At 43.1% G+C, this 23,783-nt stretch overlaps 1 protein-coding gene across 2 annotated transcripts in view; it reads right to left on the reverse strand.

Moving 5' to 3' along the window:
* NAPRT (nicotinate phosphoribosyltransferase) overlaps positions 1–23,783 on the reverse strand; it is a 367,006-nt gene that overhangs the window by 89,607 nt on the left and 253,616 nt on the right. For both annotated transcript variants that reach the window (XR_013610448.1, XM_078686638.1), the window contains exon 10: positions 18,165–18,267. Coding sequence is in view for 1 of the 2 variants with exons in the window: in XM_078686638.1 (XP_078542764.1) it covers positions 18,165–18,267 (103 nt within the window). In the remaining variant the exon portion in view is untranslated. The remainder of the gene's footprint in view (positions 1–18,164; positions 18,268–23,783) is intronic.

The raw sequence follows: 23,783 nt of genomic DNA on the forward strand, positions 1-23,783 counted from the left end.
TCGAAGTCCTTTATCGACCAATTGGCTATAGGGGGCTATGAACTGTGGAAAGATACTGTTGGACTTAAATCCGTTTGGGGTTCTAAAAGCTGGCAGGTACAAGGCACTGAGGCTTTGCATCGTGCATGTCTCATCCCGAACCATATGTTGTTTCTGAATTCGACTATTTCACAAACCACCTGCTTTAGATTGGCTAAGTCTAAAAAATGAAATGCTCCTTCCCTTCCTGGTTTGGGAGAATACCTTACATGGTACAATCACATTGATAGGTCCCTTAGTGAGTTACAGCCTCTGATACTAATTTCCTTTTTTAACATTTCCAGTTTTGATTCCCAAGGTTGGTTGTTATGGCAAAAAAGTTCAGATTTGTGTCAACATCGTTTTCTGGGTCTGGCCCCGGGCTATACACAGGTTAGGGTGGATCCCCGTTTTGAAAGTGACCATACTGTTACTACCTATTCGGTAGGCAAATGATGTCAAAGTTGGCTCAAACATTCCACCTTAGCATCAGTTAAACTCCATTTCTCCAAATTAACTGAAGATGTGGAACTAAATGATTTTGTGAAAGGCCCTGCAGGTGGCAGGTCAAAAAGATGGATTTATGGATTGTATGCTGTTTATAACGAAGTGTGGAAACTATCTCAAATAGAAGCAGCATCTAGATTACGTGCTATCGACCAGGCTAAATTAGAAAAAGTGCTTGCAGTTGTGGATAACAGTATTAACACCCTTTCTTCCCGAATTGACACATTGGATAATATGGTTTCATCTGTTGTTGATATTGTACAGGATTAAGTGTCTGTTTTGTACCATGGTCGAAATCAATTACATTCCATCATGAAATTTGCTTGGACGTTACAAACGTTAAAGGCTGGTAAAGTTCCATGGGAATACATGAATACCTCTTCTCTATTTTTACCATTTAATTTGACTGCAAAACAACAATTTAGGTCTATGAACGATGCTGCGTATTCGCTTTTGCATATTGAAAAATTAGAACCTTTACCATTTTCTGTTGCCGAATATAATTCAGCTGTATGGCTCATTCATGGGTTAATAACGTTGCCTTTTCCCTTATTCAAATTCAATTAATGTATGAAGTACTATGCCATAGGCAGATATGAACCTTTGGGAAGCGCCTATCTCCATGAAGTTTGGTCTCTGCCAATCACTTATAGGTGCCTGAGGGAGGGTAGAGAAGTTTATTTGAAGGGTGAAGATTGCACTTCAACACCTGATCACTCATTAGTTTGCAGGAACATCCAATTGCACGGCTCTTGCAATTCAGACGCACCGAATTTAGCATGCATTGTGAAAGGGAATCCTGTCCCGGCTATAACTTTGATTTTCAAGTTGCTAGCAAACGGTAGTTATTTGCTTTTAAATAATGAATATTGCTGTGGTATGCTGGCAGGGATTCCGTACACTGTGACTTTTTCCCAACATGTAGTTTGTTGCAAAAATGTGCTATTCCCTCCTCCGCATGGGAAGCTCGATGTATCCATCTGGCCTTCCATTCCGACATTGAATGCAATGTTCAACAAGATGAGTCGAATAAGGGCTCTATTGTCTCAAAAAGAAGATGCCCTTACTTCTTTGCATGAAACATTTGTCCTTCACGTGGCAAACACTCGCACCGAGGTGCATGCCCTTTTGAATACTGATCTCCCCCTGCATTTCGTGCTTTGATTCACATTATATTCAATGCCTCGTCAACCACAGGCTTGGCGCACTTTTTTAAAATAGTAAGTTCTGGCCTTGTGACCGCATTCCAAACTATATTTAGTGTGATACCTGCATTTTTTCATTCTATTTTTTCCAGCCTCCTCGGCGGTTTACCATTAATTCTCGCCTTGGCTGCCGGTGTACTGCTGTTAATTTACTTGCTCAAAAATGGCTGCACAATCTATGTCACAAGACAACCTGCCCCAGCTGCTCCAACTTCGTAACTGGATGCTTGAATACTATGGAACGCTACCCCTGGCTACATTGAGTGTGGCGTTTGGATTATCTTTCCGGTTTTCGTACTTTACGTGCGTGCAGCCTGTTTTCCATTGCCTGGATTGTGGTTTTGAATGGGCTCTGGATTTGTGTCTCTGCAATACGGTGTCTCCTAACTCAGATTATGATCTACTTAGTAGATCCCTTAGTTGCTCATGAGTTCGATTGTTCTGGTATCAGAATAATGGCCTGCGCAGCGGCACATGGAATCCAAGGTAATTGGAACATATGGTCTGCAGCCCATGACTTTCTGGCACGCAGTTATCTCGAAGAACACCCGAGTTGTCCTCTGTTGGTTCTAGAGGCTCCGGCTGTCTAAGAACATGTGTGTTCCTTCCCATTATTGAATTGGATGGTTGAAATGTTTTCGGATGAGAACAATGACTTCCTCTTGGAAGCAGTTGCAACGTACTGTGCCTATACGCTGTTGGATTGAAGTGGCATGGTTCCGGCTTCAAACGCGTAATGGGCTCGTGAATTTTTTTCATTCATTATTTTCACTTTTTTCTCATTCCATTCTGTGGACACTATACAGCCCCTGCTTGGTTTTGAAAAGTTTTTTTGTGGTTACTAATTCAGACTTTTACTCCCAATTGTCCAGATTGGCAAATTTTGAACTTGGTTCTGTCTCTCTCGAACTTGAACTCTGCGTTCCAAAATTGCCCCCCTTTTTGTGCGTGTTCTGATCAAGGGAGGGTGTAGTGAAGGCTTGCACACATTGCTATGTTAGCATAGGCTTATTAGAAGTTTAAACGCCATTTTACCTTTTTGCTGCTTTTGCACACAACACTACCTGTAACTGTTGTTGTAAGTTAGGCTTTGTGAATTTCTTCACATGAGAATGGCTTGTTTTCAACGTCCCTAGACTTACATCTCGACCTTAGTCTGCACAGTGAGTGCTGAAACCTCCAAGGTTATCATAACAATATTAGGTGTTGTTCGGGCTGATAGACCCATGCTCTAGACACATGTACGCAGATGCGGCTAGCTGAAATTCTGCGCCTTTAATATTGCACTGCATGTATGATTTGAACACTTGGAGAAAATCCATTTCCAGAGAGAGAGAGAGCTTTTGCAGATTCCGATGCGATTCACCTCTGCTGATCTTGGAGGTATGGGGTTCCTCATTCAAGCCTAAGAGACCTATATTATATAAAGGAAAATGCTACTTACCAGTATGCATCTGTTCTTGGCATGTAGGGCTGCAGAACCACACACTGTTGCATTAGATCACCATCTGGTGGTGGGCCCGGATGATTACATTTTGTTGTTGTCTTGGAAGAGTCTTTGTCTGCTAGGTGACTCCTCCCTTAGACCGTAGTGCGCATGGGCATCAACTCCATCCTCAGATTGTTTTCGCCATTGGGCTAATGATGGAGTTGTATTAGTTCAGATCAGGATGACCATGTATTGTGTATCTAAATAAGATAATACTGGAACAGATATAGGTAGCTGGGGAGGCGGGTGTGAGTTTGTGGTTCTGCAGCCCTACATGCCAAGTACAGATGCATACTGGTAAGTAGCATTTTCCGTTCGAGGCACATGGGCTGCAGACCACACACTGTTGCATAGATTGCACAGCAGTTTCTCCCTTAGCGGCTGTCACCCACATCTGTTGCAGTAGTTTGAAATAATGTTTTAAGTACAGCCTGGCCCACACTTGCTTGTTGTTTTGCCTGCACATCCACACAGTAGTGTTTTGTAAATGTTAGCGTAGTAGACCATGTAGCTGCTTTGCAGATATCATCTAATGGTATATTTCCTAAGAATGCCATGGCTGCTCCTAACTTACGAGTAGAATGAGCTCTAGGAGGAATGGATAGAGTGTGTTTTGCTTTTTGGTAACACATTTGAATACACTTAACAATCCATCTAGCAATGCCTGATTTGGAAATAGGATTGCCTTTATGTGGAGGTGAAAAGGACACAAACAGTTGTTTAGTCTTACGAAAACTTTTTGTCCTATCGATGTAGTATAGAATTGCTCTTTGTACATCTAATGTGTGTAGAGCTCCTTCCGTAACCGTTTGCGGTTGTGGAAAAAATACTGGCAACTCAATTGATTGGTTGATATGGAATGGTGAAATGACCTTTGGCAGAAACTTAGGATTTGTTTTGAGATGAAGTTGTATAAATGGTTCTTGAATTGTTAATGCCTGGATCTCACTTACTCTTCTGAGTGAGGTAACTGCTACTAAAAAAGCGACTTTCCATGTAAGAAACTGTAACTCACACTTATGCAATGGTTCAAAGGGTGGACCCATAATTCTTGTGAGAACAATATTTAAATTCCATACTGGAGAAGGTGGTATTCTGGGAAGAATGATTATTTTAAGCCCTTCCATAAACGCTTTGATTGCAGGTACTCTAAACAATGACAAATGTCAGTTTTGGAGATATGCCGCTATAGCAGCAAGATGTAATCTGATTGAGGAGTACGCTAAATTAGATCTTTGTAGATTTAAGAGATCGCATATGATGTTCTGTATAGAAACATCTAATGGGTTAACTCTGTTATTTGTGCAATATACAACAAATCTTTTCCACTTTGCTGCATAGCATGCTCTAGTGGTAGGACGTCTTGCTTCCTTAATGACGTCCATGCAATCAGGAGGTAAGTTCAGATATCCAAACTCTAAGACCTCAGGAGCATATCGCTAGATTGAGCTGCATTGGGTCTGGATGCATAATCTCTCCATGGTTCTGTGTTAGTAGATGTGGGGAGAGTTTTAGTTTGTGATGTGGTACTACAGAGAGCTGTAGTAGCATTGTGTACCATGGTTGTCTGGCCCACGTTGGTGCTATGAGAATCAACGTGAGAGAATGTTGCCGTAGTTTTCGTACCACTAATGGAATTAGTGGGAGAGGTGGAAAAGCGTACCCAAATTTGGTTGACCAGTTCATCCATACCGCATTGCCTTTGGATAATGGGTGTGGGTATCTGGCGGCGAAGCTTGGGCATTTGTGGTTGTGGTGTGTGGCAAACAGATCTATCTCTGGTTGTCCCCACTGTTGAAACAATGGCTGAAGAACTTGAGGATGAAGCTCCCATCTGTGTATCTGTTGTCTTTGACGATTTAACAGATCTGCTAATTGATTGTGAACTCCTGGTAGATGTTCTGCTAACAGAAAAATGTTTTGAGGGATGGCCCATCTCCAAATGCTCTACGCCAGCCGGAAGAGCTGTAGGGAGTGTGAACCTCCATGCTTTTGAATGTAATACATTGCTGTCATATTGTCGGTCCGGACTAGTACAGCTTTGTTTGATATGTAATGTTGGAACAATTTTAGAGTTTGAAAGATTGCTAGTAACTCCAGGTATATTATGTGGAGTACTTTTTGTTTAGTTGTCCACGTGCCTTGCACTGTGTGACTTTGTAAATGCGCTCCCCATCCGGTGAGAGATGTGTCTGTGGAGAGTATGATTCGTGGAACAGGTTCGATAAACTGCCGGCCCTTGGAAAGGTTTTTGGTGTTCCACCATTGCAGAGAGCGAGTCATCCGGTCATCTACCACCACCAGATCTGTTATTTCTTGTTGAGCCTGATTCCACTGACCTGCTAAGCATTCTTGTATGGGACGGATTTGTAGTCTTGCGTATGGTACTATGAAAATGCAAGATGCCATCATTCCTATTAGTTGCACGAACACTCAAGCTTGTAGTGAGTGTTGTGGCTGGAATTTTTTGATGAGATTCTGCATAGCTTGTATTCTTACTAAATTGGGGTACGCTATTGCCTTGGAAGTATCTATTGTGGCACCTAGATACTGCTGAGATAGGGATGGTTGTAGATCACACTTCTTTTGATTTACTGTAAACCGCAATTTGTGCAGCAGGCAAATTGTCTGATGTGTGTGCTGTACACATTAGTTGTATGACTTGGATTTTATTAGCCAGTCGTCGAGATATGGGAATACGTGAACGTTGTCCCTTCTTAAGTGTGCTGCTACTACTGCTAGACACTTTGTGAACAGTCGAGGTGCTGTTGTTACTCCGAAGGGGAGCACCTTGAATTGGTAGTGCTGACCTTCTAGTACGAACCTTAGGTACTTGCTGTGAGACTGATGAATAGGAATGTGGAAGAATGGCGCCCTTGAGGTCTAATGCGGCAAGGAAGTCGCCTTTCTCTAGTAACGGTAGAACCTGTTGTAATGTGACCATATGAAAATGGTCTGAATGTATGTACATGTTTAGGGGTCGTAGATCTAGAATTGGTCTGAGAGACCCATCCTTTTTGGGAATGAGAAAATAAAGGGAGTAAACCCCTGTGTTCTGATGTACTTTTGATACTGGTTCTAGTGCATTCTTTTGCAGTATTGATTCCACCTCTTGTCTTAATAGTAAGAGGTGTTCCAGTGACATGGGACGTTGCCTTGGTGGTATTGTTGGAGGGTTGGACGTGAGCTCCAGGCAATAACCTGACTGAATTATTTGTCTCACCCACCTGTCTGTAGTGATGGAGTTCCAGACAGGTAGGAACTATTGTAATCTTCCCCCGAGTGGAATGGTCTGGGGGGGATGGAAAGGCAGTCACTGTTTGGGAGTAGAGGCGTTGCGATTGTTGTTGTCTCTGCCTCTGCCCTTATTGTTGTTCCCTCTATACCCTCCTCTATAGTATCCCTTACTAGACGAGGTCTGGTTGGGAGGTTTGTAAGTAGAGGAGGTGTTATCAGTTTGAAACCCTTAGAGGCACCCCTATATGAGGAGCGACGAAAGGAAGGTCAATGGGCTTGCGTTTGTAAAGCTCCCATTGATTTTGCCGTATCGGTATCTTTTTTAATTTTTTCAAGTGCACTGTCTACATTCGGACCAAAAAGATGTTGGTCAAATGGCTGATTTAATATACTGGCTTGTACCTCCGGTTTGAAACCAGAAATTTGTAGCCATGCATGTCTGCTCAACAGTACCCCTGTATTTACTGCTCTAGAAGCTGTGTCTGCTGTGTCTAGCGCGCATCTTATGGAGGTATTAGTTATAACCTTGCCCTCTTGTATCAAGTCAGCAGCCCTAGCCTTATATTGTTCTGGCAGGTGTTGCATGAGTGATTCTGACTCATCATAATGAGCTCTGTCATATCTTGCTAACAGAGCTTGAGTGTTAGCTATCCTCCATATATTAGCAGCTTGTGAGTGTGCGTTTCCCTGACACATCTAAAAGCTTAGATTCTTTGTCAGGGGGTGGAGCATTCCCTATTGTTTGCGAGTTGGCTCTTTTCCTCGCATTTGACACTACCAGTGAGTCTAGTGGCAATTGTCCCTTAATATATGCTGGATCAGAAGGAGCCGCTTTGTATTTCTTTTCCAGTCTGGGATTAATTACCCTGGCCCCAACTGGGTCTTTAAATATTTCTGGTGCGTGTCTTACCACTCCACTAAGTATTGGAAGTGTGGTTGTGGTTTTATGTGACGTTAACAGTTTATCCATAAGAAAGTCTTCTTCTATTGGATCTGTATGCAAATCTACTCCATGGAAAGTAGCTACTCTATGGATGAGTTGTGTGAACCCAATGGTGTCATCTGGTGGAAATGGCCTAGACCGGTATGCCTCATCTTGTGGTAGATCTGGTGCATTGTAATTTTCCCATGGGTCACCTGATGGCCCAGTCATATCATCTGGGTCATTAATATCATCTATTTGATGATAACTCTCTTGTGAGTATGTATCCCCATAATCCTCATCCTGTGGTATCAGACTATGTGTGCTAGCTGGTGAGTGTACAGGAGAAATATCTGCTGGTATTTCTACTTCTGGTGAAGGAAGTCTTATAGGGGAAGCTTGAACATGCTTCTCTGGAGGAACAGGTGATGGTTTAGAACATTCCATTTTCCTCTTTTCAGGAACTGTGTACACATGTCCAGTCTTTGGATGAATTTTTAAGAGTCTTTTGCCTTACATCAGGTTGGAAAAGCTCTTCTACTTGTAAATCTTTTTTCGGCCGCTATTTCTCTTGTTTGGAGCAGACAGATTTAGGTTTCACAGTGTCCATTGTCTTTGGAACGGGTCTTCATTTCGGTTCCGAAGACTTCTTACTTTTTCTTTGAATCTGTGCTTTTTGGATCCGAAGTTTTTGTTGCCGAGTGTTTAGACTCGTCTGCCTTTGGTGCCGAAGTGTGTTTCGGTATGGAAACTGCTTTCGGGTCCGCTTTTTTAGTTACCGGAGCCGTTTTCGTTTCGGTAACTTCGGGAACCTCTTTCGTGCCGAACCTGATTTTGGTTCGGTAACTCACGGTATCGATGGGTGTTTCGTTGCCGGTGTGGACTTCGGCTTAAGCACTTTCTGCTTTTCGGGACCGACAGACTGACTCGAGCCCGAATCGACTGTAGGCTTTTTAATACTCTACGCTGCCGAGTCGTCGGAAGGTTTCGATCGGTGTGCACCCGGACCCGAAGATGGGTGTGGAACCGAAGCCTGTCCCGGTATGGGGGGGAGGGGGGGGGGAGGGGGTGGGGGGAGGTGAACAGGGTCGACGCTCTTACTCACAACCTGTTGACCAGCTGGAAGAAGATAATTATCTTCGGATCCACCCTCTGCTCCGGAAGCTGACTCTTCTGCTTCGGAAGCGACGTCTTCTTGCTGTTCTTCGACGTCTACCTTCATCGGCGCCTCGTCGATAATGAGATCTGGTGTCAACGACGATGGCTGCTCCATAGCTCTTCGAGCTCGACGGTCCCTGATGGTTTTCTTGGACCGGAACGAAGAGCAGGCCTCACAGTCTCGACTCTCGTGCTCTGGAGACAAGCACAGGTTGCAAACCTCATGAAGGTCTGTGTGGGGGAACTTGTGTCCACACTGAGGGCACTTCTTGAACGGTGTTCTTTCCATGAGCCAAAGGCCCAATGGCGCAGTTGGGCCCAACGGCCCAGACGAGCGCTGGAATGGAGAAGTGGATCCTGTTTTCGACGCGGGCGACCGGAATCAGTGTCGAAGACTATATATATATTGTAGATTGATTTATGGATTCGAAAAGAGATCGGTAACGGGACCGAACGATGAACACATCCGAGCCAGATGGCGGAAAAAAACAATCTGAGGATGGAGTCGATGCCCATGCACACTACGGTCTAAGGGAGGAGTCACCTAGCAGACAAAAACTCTTCCAAGACAACAACAAAGTGTAATCATCTGGGCCCACCACCAGATGGTGATCTAATGCAACAGTGTGTGGTCTGCAGCCCATATGCCTCGAACACATAGTTCCTACCTAGCTAGCCTACCTAGCTAGCTACAAGGCACTATATGACCTGTTCCCACTATCATTATAATATGATTTCTCCTTTGTGTTTTATGGAATTGTAACAATGCCGATTGTATTATTTTTAATCATATGCCTGCTTATGTTAGCAAAAATACTGCATCTTAGAGAACGTCGTTAAAATAAACATTTTAAACTTTATCGTGTCTCTTTTTACCCATGTTGTGGACTGGTATGAGAATAACAAACAAAGGAGTGTTCTTGAGTCCCACCATTCCTGAGAGTAACCTAAGTCGCATGTTCTGGGTTGTCTAATCATTGATACCTTTGCTATAGGACGAAGAGCTAATGAGACACTGATGCTAGTCGGTTAGGGGTTCTAGGTACTGAGGTGAGTTTTTTGGTCCACTACAATTCACTGAGGTCCTGGGTCTCTGTGTATGAGCAGAATCCCTGCAACATTACTTTTATGATTTGTACTGTTATTTATATACAGAAAAGGTTATATGATTTATTGTCAAACCAATATCTGCGTTATGTAACAAAATAACGAAAACAAAAATCAGACACCAAGAGAACCTATGTAATGCCCTCTGATAATACAATCACACATTCATTCACACAACATTCATTAACACACAAAAATAAAAAGCACAAAAAGATTTATCATAAGTCTGAAGATCAAGACATATGAAGTATTCGAGAGGGCCTAACAGTGCAATCAATTCCTTTGTTTGAATAGTAATGATGTAATTTATCTGTATATCAGTTGAAACTTTCTCCCATAAGTTATTAGTACATTTCAAACAATGCCTGTGTTCAATGGTCCTCTCGTTTTGTCTCCAGAATTTGTGCCGACTTACGTTTCCGTGATGACCCCAGTATCCTTGGCGCACCTTCCTCAGGGCGTTAAAAGCGTAAAATGGGTCATAGGGTCTTAGTGCCAACAATCAATGTGTACAGTAATAGTGGAAATGTTTTACATGTCTACGTCTGTTTCTTGGCTCCAGGGGATAACAAAATAAAAAAAGCGCAAAGAGCTTACATGAGGGAAGTCTAGGAAAAATGTGTCGTTCATTTGACCTGAAGAAAGTGAACATGAAAAATAGCAGATAAACAGTAGCCCCTCCTGTGAATATCAGGGTGAGAAAACAGTACCTTGATGGACAAACTCCGGAATGAAGATCAAAACAAGCACACCACGTGTGTTATTTATAGAAAAATATATGTGCGGTGTAGTCAACGTCTAGAGAAGTTGATCTATCCAGGAAGAGTAGGAAGAGAGTCACCACGCAGAACCGAGATAAGAAAGCGGGGAGCTAATGGTTACCATTATAGGAGTATATAATTACACCTCTAATAGAAAGAACTTGATGGATCAAGGAGACGATGAGACCATAGGATGGGATAGAGATCCCATGGGTGGAAAATGTTCCTGTATATAGATAATAAAAGATATAAACTAAAGTTATTCTCAAGCGCAAATCCATATAGAGTCCTATAAATCTCGAGAAGGGCCAGATTAAACTACCTTCGCAGCACTGGAAAGGCCGCTCTCAGACGGTATCGCAGGTGGAGAGAATGGGTGTCACGACTTCGAAAGATAGCTGAAGTCTGTCTGTCTGTATGTATGCCTAATGTTACTCAAGATCCGGAGTATCAACTTGACATCATAATCAAAAGTGCATCTGAGGAGAAGAACAGAAGCAGAGAGAAGCCATAAATGTTGAAAAAGTTAAAAGTCAGACTGGAGAGCCTCGGAATGATAAAGAGGGATCGCTCACATTATATCTGTTCGAACCAGAGTGTAGAGAGGGGTCTGGTCCTGGCCAGAAAAAGACAAATAATCTGAATATTTTAATTAGTAAACAAAATGTAACGGGAAAATCCTGAAACTATAACAAAGCTAAATATCCTCAGGATGCCGCTGCATTAGCGACAATATATGGACAACGCCAAGCGTGAACCACGCTTCATAGTACGGTACACACATACCAAGAGGAATATTTAAGGTTGTGTGAGGAGAAAAACCAGTCTAGTACCTGTATTGTATTGTATTGTATTGCGACTTATATAGCGCACGTATCACCCGAAGGCATCAAGGCGCTTGCCTTGGGAACCCGTCCTGGCTTTTCCCTGTGAGATAACCCCTACTGGGTATCCCCAGGGTGAAAGCCAGGCATCCCGCAGCGGGTGGGCCGCCGTAGTGGAGATTAAGCAACTATTGCCCAGAGTTGCAGCGTGGGACCCCATGCCTCAAAAAGGTACACCGGCATAGTCAGTAATGGATGGCCCTGCATTCCCTCAAGCGGGCAGCGATACAGAGCCCGTACATATGGCCAAAAACATGTGCCCTACATAAAACAAAGCACATGAACGCGGGGGGGGGGAGGAGAAAGTGGAAGCTCCCGTTAAGCTAGTAGAGTGGCAAATCCCAGTGAACACACGGACAGAGAATTCTGTATTTTTCCCCGACTTTCCTGCCTTTCACGTGTTATCTACAGGGGCCTTTGTTTTTGTTACTGTCTAAAGTGCCACCGAGGCACATGCACGTTACACCTCGACACTACCATCATGTTGGGGGTTAAAAAGCATGTGTTTGACACCAAACACTAATGAAATTGGCCAGACCATCAGAGCTGAATATATATGCAAAGCCCATATGGCAGCCCGTGTTACCCGATGGATCAGATGGACCTTCGGTGACTTCTGGCCCATATTCCCACACATCCTATAAAGCACCCTGCCTCCTCGGCTGTAGGCGGCCTGCGTTAAGGGGGTCTGACTTATTACATGCAGTGAGGTGACCCTGTCACACATGGTGTGTGCTGGATCTAACTCAAGCAGGCAAGCTGCTCGTGCAAGTCTGACATGGCAAAGTTGCAGACATTGGTTTTTCTTGGGTCACATAGGGTGACCCAATAAGTGCTACTCTCCTGGCGCTCCTTTTACATTGCTGCCCTGGGTACCACTGGTCCCAAATACTTGGACCTTACAGGGGTGTGGCAGTATTTTCCAATTGGAAGTACCAATTCCATTTACAGTTTAAGGGAAAGAGCACTGGTGCTGGGCCTGGTCAGCAGGACCCAGCACACTTTACGATCAATTCCCACAGCATCTAGCAGCAAAAGTGGGGGATGACCATCCAAAAAGGGAACTACAACATTAAGCTACCGCACAATTTGGTAGGTAGTGGCTATGCCGCATTAGACTTCCCCAGGATCTATCATACTAATGAATCAGACTTTCCTCTTGAGAAATATATTAGGTGAAATAAGGGAAGCTTCAAGTAGATTGTTAGTGATAGTTTAGGAGCACTTATACCATCTATATGAGTAGCATTGAATGATGTAAAGATTAGGAAACTGCTTACTTTAGTTGATCGACTTGCGACTAATACTGCAGCACACTAACAGTGAGCAATAAAGATCTATGAGCGCTGTTTATGCCAACAACGCCTTGCGTTGGATTTTCTCCTAAGGAGAGAAGGTGGAGTATGCAAAGTCATTCATGCTCAGGAATGTTGTGCATACATTCCTCGCATAGATAAGCAACTTGGCAGCTATATTACTAACACCACAAACTAGGTAAACAGGAGGAATCAGGTCCCTGGGAAGGATTAGGATCATTCTTTGGATCCACTAGAAAGAGATTTGCCAAGATAGGAGAGTGGTTTCATAGTGTAGGAGGAGGATATTTGAAGTTGCTACAACCTCTCTCTTGATCACACTAATTGGAAATGCATGTGGGCTAATTTACATTAAGTTTTGCACAGATATTTCATCACAGAAGGGGATGAATTGTGGGTATAAGAAGCTGTCAGGAAAGACAGAAAGAAAGCGGAATAGGGCTTGTTGTCACAGTTGAAGAAATGCAGAGCAAAATTTATGACACCCTGAAGGATCTAGGAGACACGAAGCAGAAGAAATTGTTGAATGATGTGTTGTAATAAACGTTTTGTGTGATAATTAAACTCATCTGAGGGGGTACTATGAGAGTCGATTTTCTGTCAATAAAGAGCATTATGAACTGAACTTATGCTAACATTAGACTGTGTTTACACTGTCCTCCATCTTCCCTCAGCGTCACAATATATCACTTGATGATACCATATGATATATGGTATGATGATATTCTGCTGATCCTGTTCTAAATAAAGTGTGACTAGTGTTTACATGAGTAAGCAGAAAGTGTTCTCCAAGGTATCTGCACAACTATACAGCTAAGACTGTGAAAATGGTTGCATTTCAATGTAATACTATCCTGAGAGAATCCTCAAATGCATTTTGTAGTAAGATATTTATTCTAGCTTGTTTCCTATTGGTGCAAGTCCTGAGAAACATGCATTCCCAGAGAATGTATGAATGTCTTTGTTTAAAGCTCTATAAAAAAGCATGAATTTCTGTAACTAGAGAGACCCCGTTTTCCCCATCTTAGGGCCCGATTACGATGCAGGGTGGTACGGCTCTGACCATCGGTCAGCGCCCTCCAGCAGGCATTGTTATCATTTTGATGGGGTCGGTCAGAAGGGAATCCGAATCGGATTTCCGAATGGCTTACGACGGGCTCAGAGAGCCCGTCTACCATTTGGAAAACCTTCAGTAATTCCACGGCTGGTTCTTTCCGGCGGAGGGATTACGATGGCAGATTCCCACTGCCTTTCTGACACAGAAAGGCATTGGGAATCTGTCTTTGGGGGCCCCCAGCAGAGCCCCAATGGGTGCAAGGCCACCGAATGGCGGCCTAGGGGGCACCTATTGTGCCCCCTGTTGATCCCTGCACCTTAAGTTGCCTGCCACGGGGTGCAGGGATGAACTGCACATCTGTATTTTGTGATGAAAGCATGCATTCTGTTCGGAATACATGCTCCCATTGTAAAGTAAAGGATTGCGACCAAACAGGGTTCGGTCGCATCCTACTTGCTGAGCTGGAACGGACGACAGGAGGTCGTTGGGTTCCAATTCCAAAATGAAGTCAGACGGACTCCGGTCTGTCCGACATCATAAGCAGGCCCTTAGAAGGAAAATCTATGCCAGATTTCATTCAGGACTGTAAAGAGTTCTTTGCATCTATGATTTCTATGCTTTGCTGCTAAATTTCCTCATGTACAAACCAAATAAGAAACCCAAGGGTGTATATGGACCATGGTATAAGCTATTTGATAGAACACTGGTCCCTACAAAAAGCATAATTCATTTTGAATAAATACAATTAATGTTGCAAATGTCACAATTTCAGATTTTATGAAAAATATTTATTTCGTACTCAAAAAATAGAGGGTAGTACCAAAGGAAAAGATTTTTCTTTTTTTGAAACTCCGGCAATTACTAACAAGTGACATAAAAACACAATCATCATAAGTCACAATACACAAAATCTAAAATCAGCCTTATCGTGTCACATATGCAATACAGGGCTTTAAACTAGCTACATTTTGCTTATAGCACCTTTTCTGTAATTTGTCTATTAATTCTTTATATAAAGCATTGAAACTAGAATCTTTGTCTGTCATTCTTATTAGAAGTTTTTAGCTGTATTATAGGAGTCCCATCCACTAAACAAAGACCGTTCCAGTCGGGGAGCACCAAAGTCTGTATCAGGACTACACAGCACCCGGTCCAATTTGTTGGTGCACCCCATGAGACAAAATTAAAGATGGGTTTGCTCTTCGACATACGCATTTTCCTTTTCAGCCTCGATTCAAACTGTAAAAGTCTCTGCTGCTCTTTTTACTACCCTGCAATACATAGAGAAGTCCTATGAAAGTGAAAGCCTAAAGGGATCGGTGTCAACCTTTTCTTGAGAGGATTCTAATTCTAGGTCTTCTCACCTTTTTGTTTATCACAGCCAACTTCTCCGCTTTCTGGTGTGTATAAATCATTTCTTATTCGGCCAAGTCCATATCTGCATTAAAATGCTGCAGTGTCAACGGGTCTAAAGTGTCTGCTATCACTTGTCTGCTTCTTTATACCTAGTGGTTTTGGAAACCTGTGTATCTGTATGGATTACTCAAAGCCCCTTTTCTTTCTGATTAGCAGTTAAATTTCTGCCTCTATTGACCTCTTCCTCTCAACAATGATGATGTTGCTGGCTTTTTGTGTCCTTGTAGGATTTTCCATCCAAGGGTGCCATTATCTTAGGGCCCCTTTCGAGCTTGATTGCCTTTTGAACAACAGCAGATGCCTTTTGGCATAGCCTTACTGGGATCTTTCTTTGGGGTGGGAATATGAAACTACTTTGCCTGCTTACTTCTTTGGTGTCAAAGGCTTAATTGTATGCTGTTCTATTTTGTCGCTTGACGATTTTGGCTTCGGCACCTAAAGCGGTAACTTGGTAGGTGGCTCAAGATGTTTTTTCCTTTGGAGAACTGCAGGTGTATGGTCTTTTGTATACAAAAAAAATCCAACCGCTGAAAGAATTTCTTCATTAAATCCTCCTTGAGTGTCCTCGTGGTGTTATCCCTGAGTGTCCTCGTGGTGTTATCCCTGAGTTTCCTCTGCCTCATTGTTGCCATCTTCAGAGAAACCCTCTAGATTAACAAAGATTTCTCTATTCACCACCCATTGATCAAGTAAAACCTGGTCTCTGTCTATTATATCTTGGGTTTGAAAAGTGAGCAGGACGTATGGTCCCTTGGCAGACAAAACATATAAAGAAAGAAGTTTTGTTTTTAAGGGCGAACTTGCTATGGCAGTCGGTGCGGAATTTGAACCAGCGTGCTTACACAATGGTCTTGTGAAACCTTACATTTTATCACCTTTATCAACAGTGACTCTGCAACCATATCTAGCATCAAAATCAATGTTCCACAAACCTTTTGGTGTTCCCTTGACTCTTTTCAATGAATCTTCAGTAATTTCCTCATGAGCTCTCAGGGCACCTAAATGGTGGTCATATAATGGGGCATTGTCAGAAATGTTTTGTATCCTAAAACTTCCAGAACCAACCACTAGATGGCCGAATTATTCACATCATATGAATCAACTTCACACTGTCCTTTGGCTGCTGAAAAAAAAACATGCCGAAAGAATCTTCGGAAATGAAAAGCTTCAACTCAGTAGTCTCTAGAATTTAGGAAGGAGGTTAATTCCAGCAGTTTCCCACCAGCAAATGAAAGATCACACAAGAGTGAGACTTGAAAAGGGCATACAGTGGGGCATCTCAAAGATTTGTGTTGTGGACATTTTATTATTCTATGAATGTAAGAAGATACCGTTTACATTATTAATGTGCTTTCTGGATTTATTATGCACAGCCAAGAGCATATAATCATTAACAATTGAGATAGCCCAAATCATTTTCCTTAAATTCTGCCACATTTGAAACTATGTTTCAGGATCCTCCTGGAGAAACAAAGCAGGAGAAGTACAATGCCTACATTTGTGTGCAATAGCTATGCAAGCCCGGCCAAAGTTCTGGAGCAGCATGTCCTTACTCATCTCGCTGATCATCTGGAGAATAATGTCTTACTTGAGCAAAACCAGGCAGGGTTCCGTGCGCATCACAGCACGGAGCTAGTGATGCTATCCATCTTGGATGAGTTAAGGAGTAGAGCTGACAAGAAACTTCCTGGGGCCCTGGTGTTATTAGACCTCTCCGCGGCATTTGACACCGTTTGTCATAGTCAATTGTTGTTGCGGTTGAGGGACTTAGGCATCCAGGGCACAGCATATGTCTGGCTCTCCTCTTTTCTCCAAGGGAGAACTCAGAGAGTTCAACTGGCAGACTTAGCTTCAACCACAGTGCCAATTACCTGTGGAGTGCCACAGGGCTCTGCCCTCTCCCCTCTTTTATTTAATGTTTATTTACAACCCTTGATTTCGGCCCTTAACCAGATGGACTGTCAAATTTACAACTACGCCGACGACACCCAAATTATCATCCAAATGGAAGATTGTCCGGGTGCACATGCAAGAATGCAGAATATCCTAAGATATACAGCTAATTGGATGTCTGTGAACTCCCTGAAAATCAATCCAGATAAGACCGAGGTGTTGCCAATCACCATCATGGGCAACCCCTGGAATGATCAGGTCTGGCCAATAGAACTAGGAGCGCCTCCAGAACCTGCAGCAGTAGTGAAAAGCCTGGGCATCTCCTTGGATGGGAGTTTGGCGATGCAAAAGCAAGTCTCGGGGGTGGTGGGCACGTGTGTGGGCCTCCTTCGACAACTACGGAAAATCTCCTCACTCTTGTCCTTCGCCACCCTGAGACGCGCTGTATCTGCCATGATCCTAGCCAGGATGGACTATGGCAACTCACTATATGCAGGGCTCCCTCAAAAACACCTGAACCGCCTGCAAATTGTCATGAATGACGCTGCAAGATTGATTTTCAAAAAACCGAGGAGAACGCATGCTTCCCCTCTATTGCGTGAACTCCACTGGTTGCCTGTCAAACAGAGGGTTTTGTTTAAAGGGCTTTGTATTACGCACAAAGTCCTGTATGGAAAAGCGCCAAGTTATATTAAAGCCCGCTTGGCCCCATACAAGCCCGGTAGACGGCTGCGCTCCTCAGATGCCACCCTTCTAACCCAACCGCGCTTCAGAATATCCACCTTAGGTGGTCGTGCATTTTCCAACGTCTTTCCTGCTGTCTGGAATAGCTTACCAACCGAACTGCGCAAAGAATCCAACTTGCTGCCTTTTCGGAAAAATTTAAAAACAGTGCTTTTTCAGCAAGCATGGGGTGTGCTGTAACTTGATGATCGGTTGTAGAATTGGTTTGGTATATACCCGTTAAAGCGCTTAGAGACCCGGGGGTGATTACGCGCTATATAAATCAAATAAATAAATAAATAAATAAATGCGTCTTGCAAATCCAGACCTTGCAAACAGTTTTCAGTGGAACTAGTTTGACTTGAGAACGAATGGAAATTTGCAGGACCTACATACTGCATGAAGAGACATGCAGCCCAGCCATAATCTCGAGTTAGAAAAGGTGGGGGCTGAATATCCCTATACACTCACCATGGCAGTCATGCAATCTGTAGACAGTCTTTCTTCCTGGGATTGTCATTTTGTCTTCATCTTCACTCAGTTTCATCCTAGGGCATCCGTTCACCTGGACAAGCTGCAGAAAGGAAAACCAAAACAAATCTTCAACATGAGATATCACACAGCCGAACCCTTATTAGGCCGGGGTGAAAATGTTAATATGCTGAAGAAATGGGAGTCATTTTCGCATACACTCATGGCGCAAATTTACATATTTACGTCAGTTTGCGTAACTAGGAGTAATTTGGCACACAAATCCAACCACAGGAGCAGAGAAACAACGAACGTAGCGAGAATAAGTGGCTGCTGTTGCTGCATTTAGCGCTATTCTCGTAGCACAAAATGTTGTTATACTCCTCGCGCAATCTTGCCTTAATTTATTGAAATTACACAACAGCGAATTATGCAAATTACGTCCACCCCCAACGCTTATCTCAAAGCTCATGAATGCTAATCACTTCAACACTCAATTGAACTTATTTTCTGGATTTGCTACAACCACCACTCTTCTCTCGCCCCCACCCGTCAAGAACATTTTTAACATAGGTGACATATTAATAAAAATGTTTGCATCACAGCAGGATAATCTATTGGTACGTAGCCCCAAGTTTGAAGGAGCTGTAAACCCCCTGCTCACCTACAAAGCACAAGCAACAGTTTTCTTGCATGGCTTTGATGAAACCTTCTTTTCTTCAAACACTGCTTATATAGAAGCCTATAAAACAGCCTTAGTAACCATGCCTTCTTGCATTGGCTACTGCTGAAACCAGTGTAGAATAAGCACATTAGCATTTTACACACCAGCTGATGCCTCCCATTGGCTTCACCAACAGTACGACTGAACAGCTGTCTTACATGGACATAAAGCAAATGACAGATGATCAGATACCATGAAGGATGCTGAGACTTTAACTCAAGCCTCCGTATGCAAACCGCGGGATCACAACTTCAGCCTTTATTTACAGTTTAGCATTGAGCAGATGGGTTACTATATCAAAGAAACTTGTCCTGTCCACCTTATTACAAGCGCATGATATCATACGCACTAGTAATAAGGCGGAAAAGATATCCATCATGTTTGTGATGGAGTACCGTTCCACCAAACCCAAATCAGGTCCTTAGTTTAACTCTGGAGAGGTTAGAAACCAGGTATGCTTTAATGTGAATGTTGTGATCCAGTAAAGTTCAGAGAATGAGCTGATGAGTCAGTCTATGGATGATGCTGCATTAGGTATTATTCAAATATAATTATGCATTCCTGTTTTCAGTTTCTATTTGTTGTAAGTGCCAGTGTTTTTTCCCCCAGTGTTTTCCAATGTTATCAAAAACCGAACAGACAAGCATTGGCATAGTCATTAGGCATCACCTGTTGACTTTGCCAATGGTTTTTAGTCACGCTACCCAGTATTCACAATGTTGTGCAGCATGGCTAAAGTTTAAAGTAAAAAACAAAACAAAGTTCAAACAAAAAGTGCACCTAAAGTCTTTGAAGCGGCTGTCTGCATAATTTTGTAGTCAAAATGACACAGGTGTTATTTTATTAGATCTGCGTGGACCAGTAACTAAAAAAAAAAAAAAGAACACAAAAAAGTGTTCTTTCCTTTAAAGCAGGTAGGGGGTGAGCACAGTGCTCGAAGTGAGGGAAAAAAGTAGGGGAACTGTGGGCGGAGAATCAGAGGGCAGAAATAACCAGAGGATTCGGGTAGTGGGCGGAGTCAGAGGTGTGGCCAGAAGGAGCAAAACATTCCAATTTTTAGTATCTGTTTTGCATTTCATTGACCAGTTACAGCTCATTACATTATTTAATTCAAATTGACATTAAAATACATTCACAAATTGGGGTACATAGCCAATCACAGAATGTCCCAAATACTTTTCAAAGTGCTATCACAAGCCATTTGTCTCTCAGCTGTGCAGTTTCTGTCATCAGCGCTGTTCCTCCCCTTTTCCACAAAAGCAGTTCAAACATGAATGGCAAAATATCCTATTTTGCAAATGTTTTCCACATAATTATGGCTCTGCCACATTTGCTACATAATACATCATTGGCTGCATTATCTGACGCTTTTAACTAATAAATTGTTTGTAGCTCAAACGGATGAAAAGTTGCTAAAAATGTGACTTGTGTTGCTGCGAAGTGAAGGGCCCTTTGCAAAGGTTGAGTGGTTACCTTCAACAATGCTACATTTGTATGTTGAACTGGTACTAATGAGTCAAAATATTTGCAAAGAGTTAGTATGTGTAAAAATGTCAAAATAATAAACTATCAGGAAATATACCGCATTACGCTGCAACTTTTTCTTGCTGCATAATTTAGATAACACTGCAGCATAATTTTGTCCTCAATTGCTGCATAATTCCAGCAACTTCAAAGCAGGCAGCACATGTTAAAAGAGCTTGTGCATGAAGCAAAGAGCCCTAAGTTTGTGAACTTATTTTGGTGTGAGTGCAAATCTTGCATTGTCGAGCCCTGATGAGTTGCAGCTACTACTGCTGAAACAAAGCCAATGGAGGTGCCAATGTATGAGGCGGACCGGCATCAAGGATCCTGGGGCCTCAGGGACAGAGTCACTGTCCCTCTAGGGTGTGCTTCTTCGTATGCCTGCAGACAAGACTGGAGGTGAAATTCAGTTTGGATTGCCTTGAAGATTAACCCACACTCCTCGGGTCCACCCAGCTGATGCTAAAACACCAGGGCTGTTAAGGTCTAGCGGGGCCTTCTAAGGTCTAGCAGGGGAATGTGCTCTCTCAGGAGAGTAGTCTGGTGGACAGGTCATAAAGGCTGAACCTGGTTCCCCAGTTCCAAATTCGGCATCTCTGGCCAAAGAAGTGCCACATCCCCCACTGGACACCATACTCCCCCACTGAGAGAAATTCGCACTGCCTTCAACTACAACCAAATTGTGCCCCTCTATAAATACCTAGATGAGATTCAATTCAAATTATACACTAGACAAAAGTAATATGCCGGCTGAAAAAAGTAATGACATTCTGGAAAAAGCAAACACTCATAGGGAATACAACTGAACACTTACACTCATTATTCAGAAATCAATGAGCGTTTTTGCCTGAAAAGTTAAGCACATGACTACAGGGCTCGGATGGGACCCATTTTAGTGTCCATTGCTTATTTCTATACAAAACATAGGCAGTATGGTTTAAAAAGACCACATCCCTGAACACAGAGCTGTGGTACACATTTTGTGAACTAAAATAGGGAAAACAACTGCTAAGGATCACATTAAACGTTTTCCAATCCATTATTCAAGCAGGTATTGCAGTACCTCGATGAATGGCGCACTTCCCCACTTCGGGAGAAATGCAGTTCAAAGAAAGGTGAGTAAAGAAAAGGAGCGCTACATTGGCCAACGCTGTAAAGTGCTGCTAATGTGTTTGGGGGTGAATAAAATCAATCAGGCCAATTTGCGACCACTCTTTCTTACTTTATTTAGTTATGTATTTATTGTTCAAATTTTAAACCTTTCTTTCTCTCCTCCCGAGGCTGCATAGAAAAATGTCAGAAAAAGACATTTGCCGCAAAATTGTTTTCTCTTTTTGGATCCATTTGGCAGGGGAACGAATAAAGGAAAGCAGAGGAAAGAATAGTCACGGTTTTCAGCAAGTGACCTGGAGCAGGACAAAAAGGTAAAGAATAAGAGAAAGAGAGGGGGCGGCTGCAGCGGTGGAGCAGGAGAAGTGGACACAGTCCCTGACTTCTCTGGGCAAGAAGGAAACGACAGCCCTTTTCCTTCTGTGCTCCCCCATCCTTGAACAGCCGGGCTATTTCGGCCGTCCTGGGACGCATATCTAAAATAATAAAGTAGGGGAACGTACTGTATTAAATTAAGGAAGTAGGGGCACGCCGTGCTGGCCGATCCCACCCACTTCGACTACTGGGTGAGCAGAACAAAACAAGGAAAGTTGGGGCAAATGGAAAAGCAATAGAGAGGGATATGGGGGGGCGCCTAAGCAACACGGGTGGAGATGCGAACGGTGGGAAGTTTGGAGGGAAACAAAAGACACGGATGGAAGGCAGAGAGGGACGCAAAATCAATGAAGAAGGCCTGGAGCAAAATTGCACAGGGTTAGGGGGAAAGCAACACAGAGGGTGGGTGCGGGACGCAATGGGGAGCAGTCTGGCAATAGAGAGCAACACAGAGTGAAGGAGAAGAGACGTAGATGATGGAGAGGGCTTGAAAACCCTTTCACTCTAATTGAGTGCTGCACACAAAAGAAAACGTAGCACTTGGAAAACAAGCAATTGGAAGCAGCAATGCCAGCCAATCAAAGAGATTGTAAAGGGACAGTGCTCCATGAGAAGGAAAAATATAAGATTGACAAGCTATGACAGTAATAAGAAGCAGGCAAATTAGACGGACATTGAAACCCAACCAATGGTAAGCAATGGGTGGGCTCCAAGCCCTTCTATGTGCTTGGTGAGGCATAATATACCTTGTAACAGACAGCACATCCATGGTTTAACATGCTCCGCCTAATCAGTGGTTAGCAGTGTTTACTACTTTCCGTAGTTGGTAGCCTGTACTATTAGCAGGGAGGTGGCGGTCGGGGCACAAACTCTCACTCCCATCATGCATTCCCACATGCACACACACACACACACCCACACCCATTCCCAACACTCACTCCCATATATTCATGCATGCACACACAAAATATCTATATATATATAAAAACGAAAGTATGTCTGTCTGTTTGTCCTTTATGCATTACTACACCATTCATCCGATCGTCATGAAACTTTGGGAAGTTGAGTACACTCCAGTGAAGGTTTCGGGCATACATTTTTTAAAAATATCGGCCCCCCAGGGCCCTCAATCTTTCGAATACCGATGTACGCACCAGATGGAAAAACAAAAAATCGTGTATTCACAAGCACTCTAATAAATAAATAGAATTAAAACGACACTTTGAAATGTTTTCCATATTAAAATGAATACGTTTCAATAAAAATGACAATGTAAATTGAATGTTATCATAACGAGTTTCCTTGAATTTCCTTTCTTTGGAGATCGCAGCAACGCGCGACGGTTAAGCTAGTTAACAATAAAATCCTACTTACCTGCCCACTCTGCCTTGGAGATCCCACAAGGGTTGGGACTACTGCCTTCCCTCATCGGCTGACCAAAGTTATGATTTAATGTGAATGTTGTGGTCCGGTGAAGTTCAGTGAAAATTACCTCATGAATCAGTCCATAGATGATGCTGCATTAGGTATTATTCAAATATATAATTATGCATTCCTGGTTTCAGTTTCTATTTGTTGTAAATGCCAGTGTCGTTTTTTTCAGTGTTTTCCAATGTTATGAAAAACTGTAAAAACAAGCATTGGCAACACCATTAGGTCTCACCAAAGGCCAGCTAATGAGGGGAAGGCAGCAGACCCAAGCCTCAGAGGTCCTAGGAGGGTTGGGACTGCTGATTTCCCTCGTTGGCTGACATTAGATCAGCCAATGCAGGAACGCAGCAGTCCCTCACTCGTCACAGAGTGAGATGGTGCCGGTGGGACTGCTGACCCCAACCCACTCTGTGATGAGGTATCAGTGATTGACATTCAGCCCCGGGCAGTTTAGG

The sequence above is a fragment of the Lissotriton helveticus genome, chromosome 4_1 (assembly GCF_964261635.1).
Source record: "Lissotriton helveticus chromosome 4_1, aLisHel1.1, whole genome shotgun sequence".
NCBI classification, from domain to species: Eukaryota; Metazoa; Chordata; class Amphibia; order Caudata; family Salamandridae; genus Lissotriton; species Lissotriton helveticus.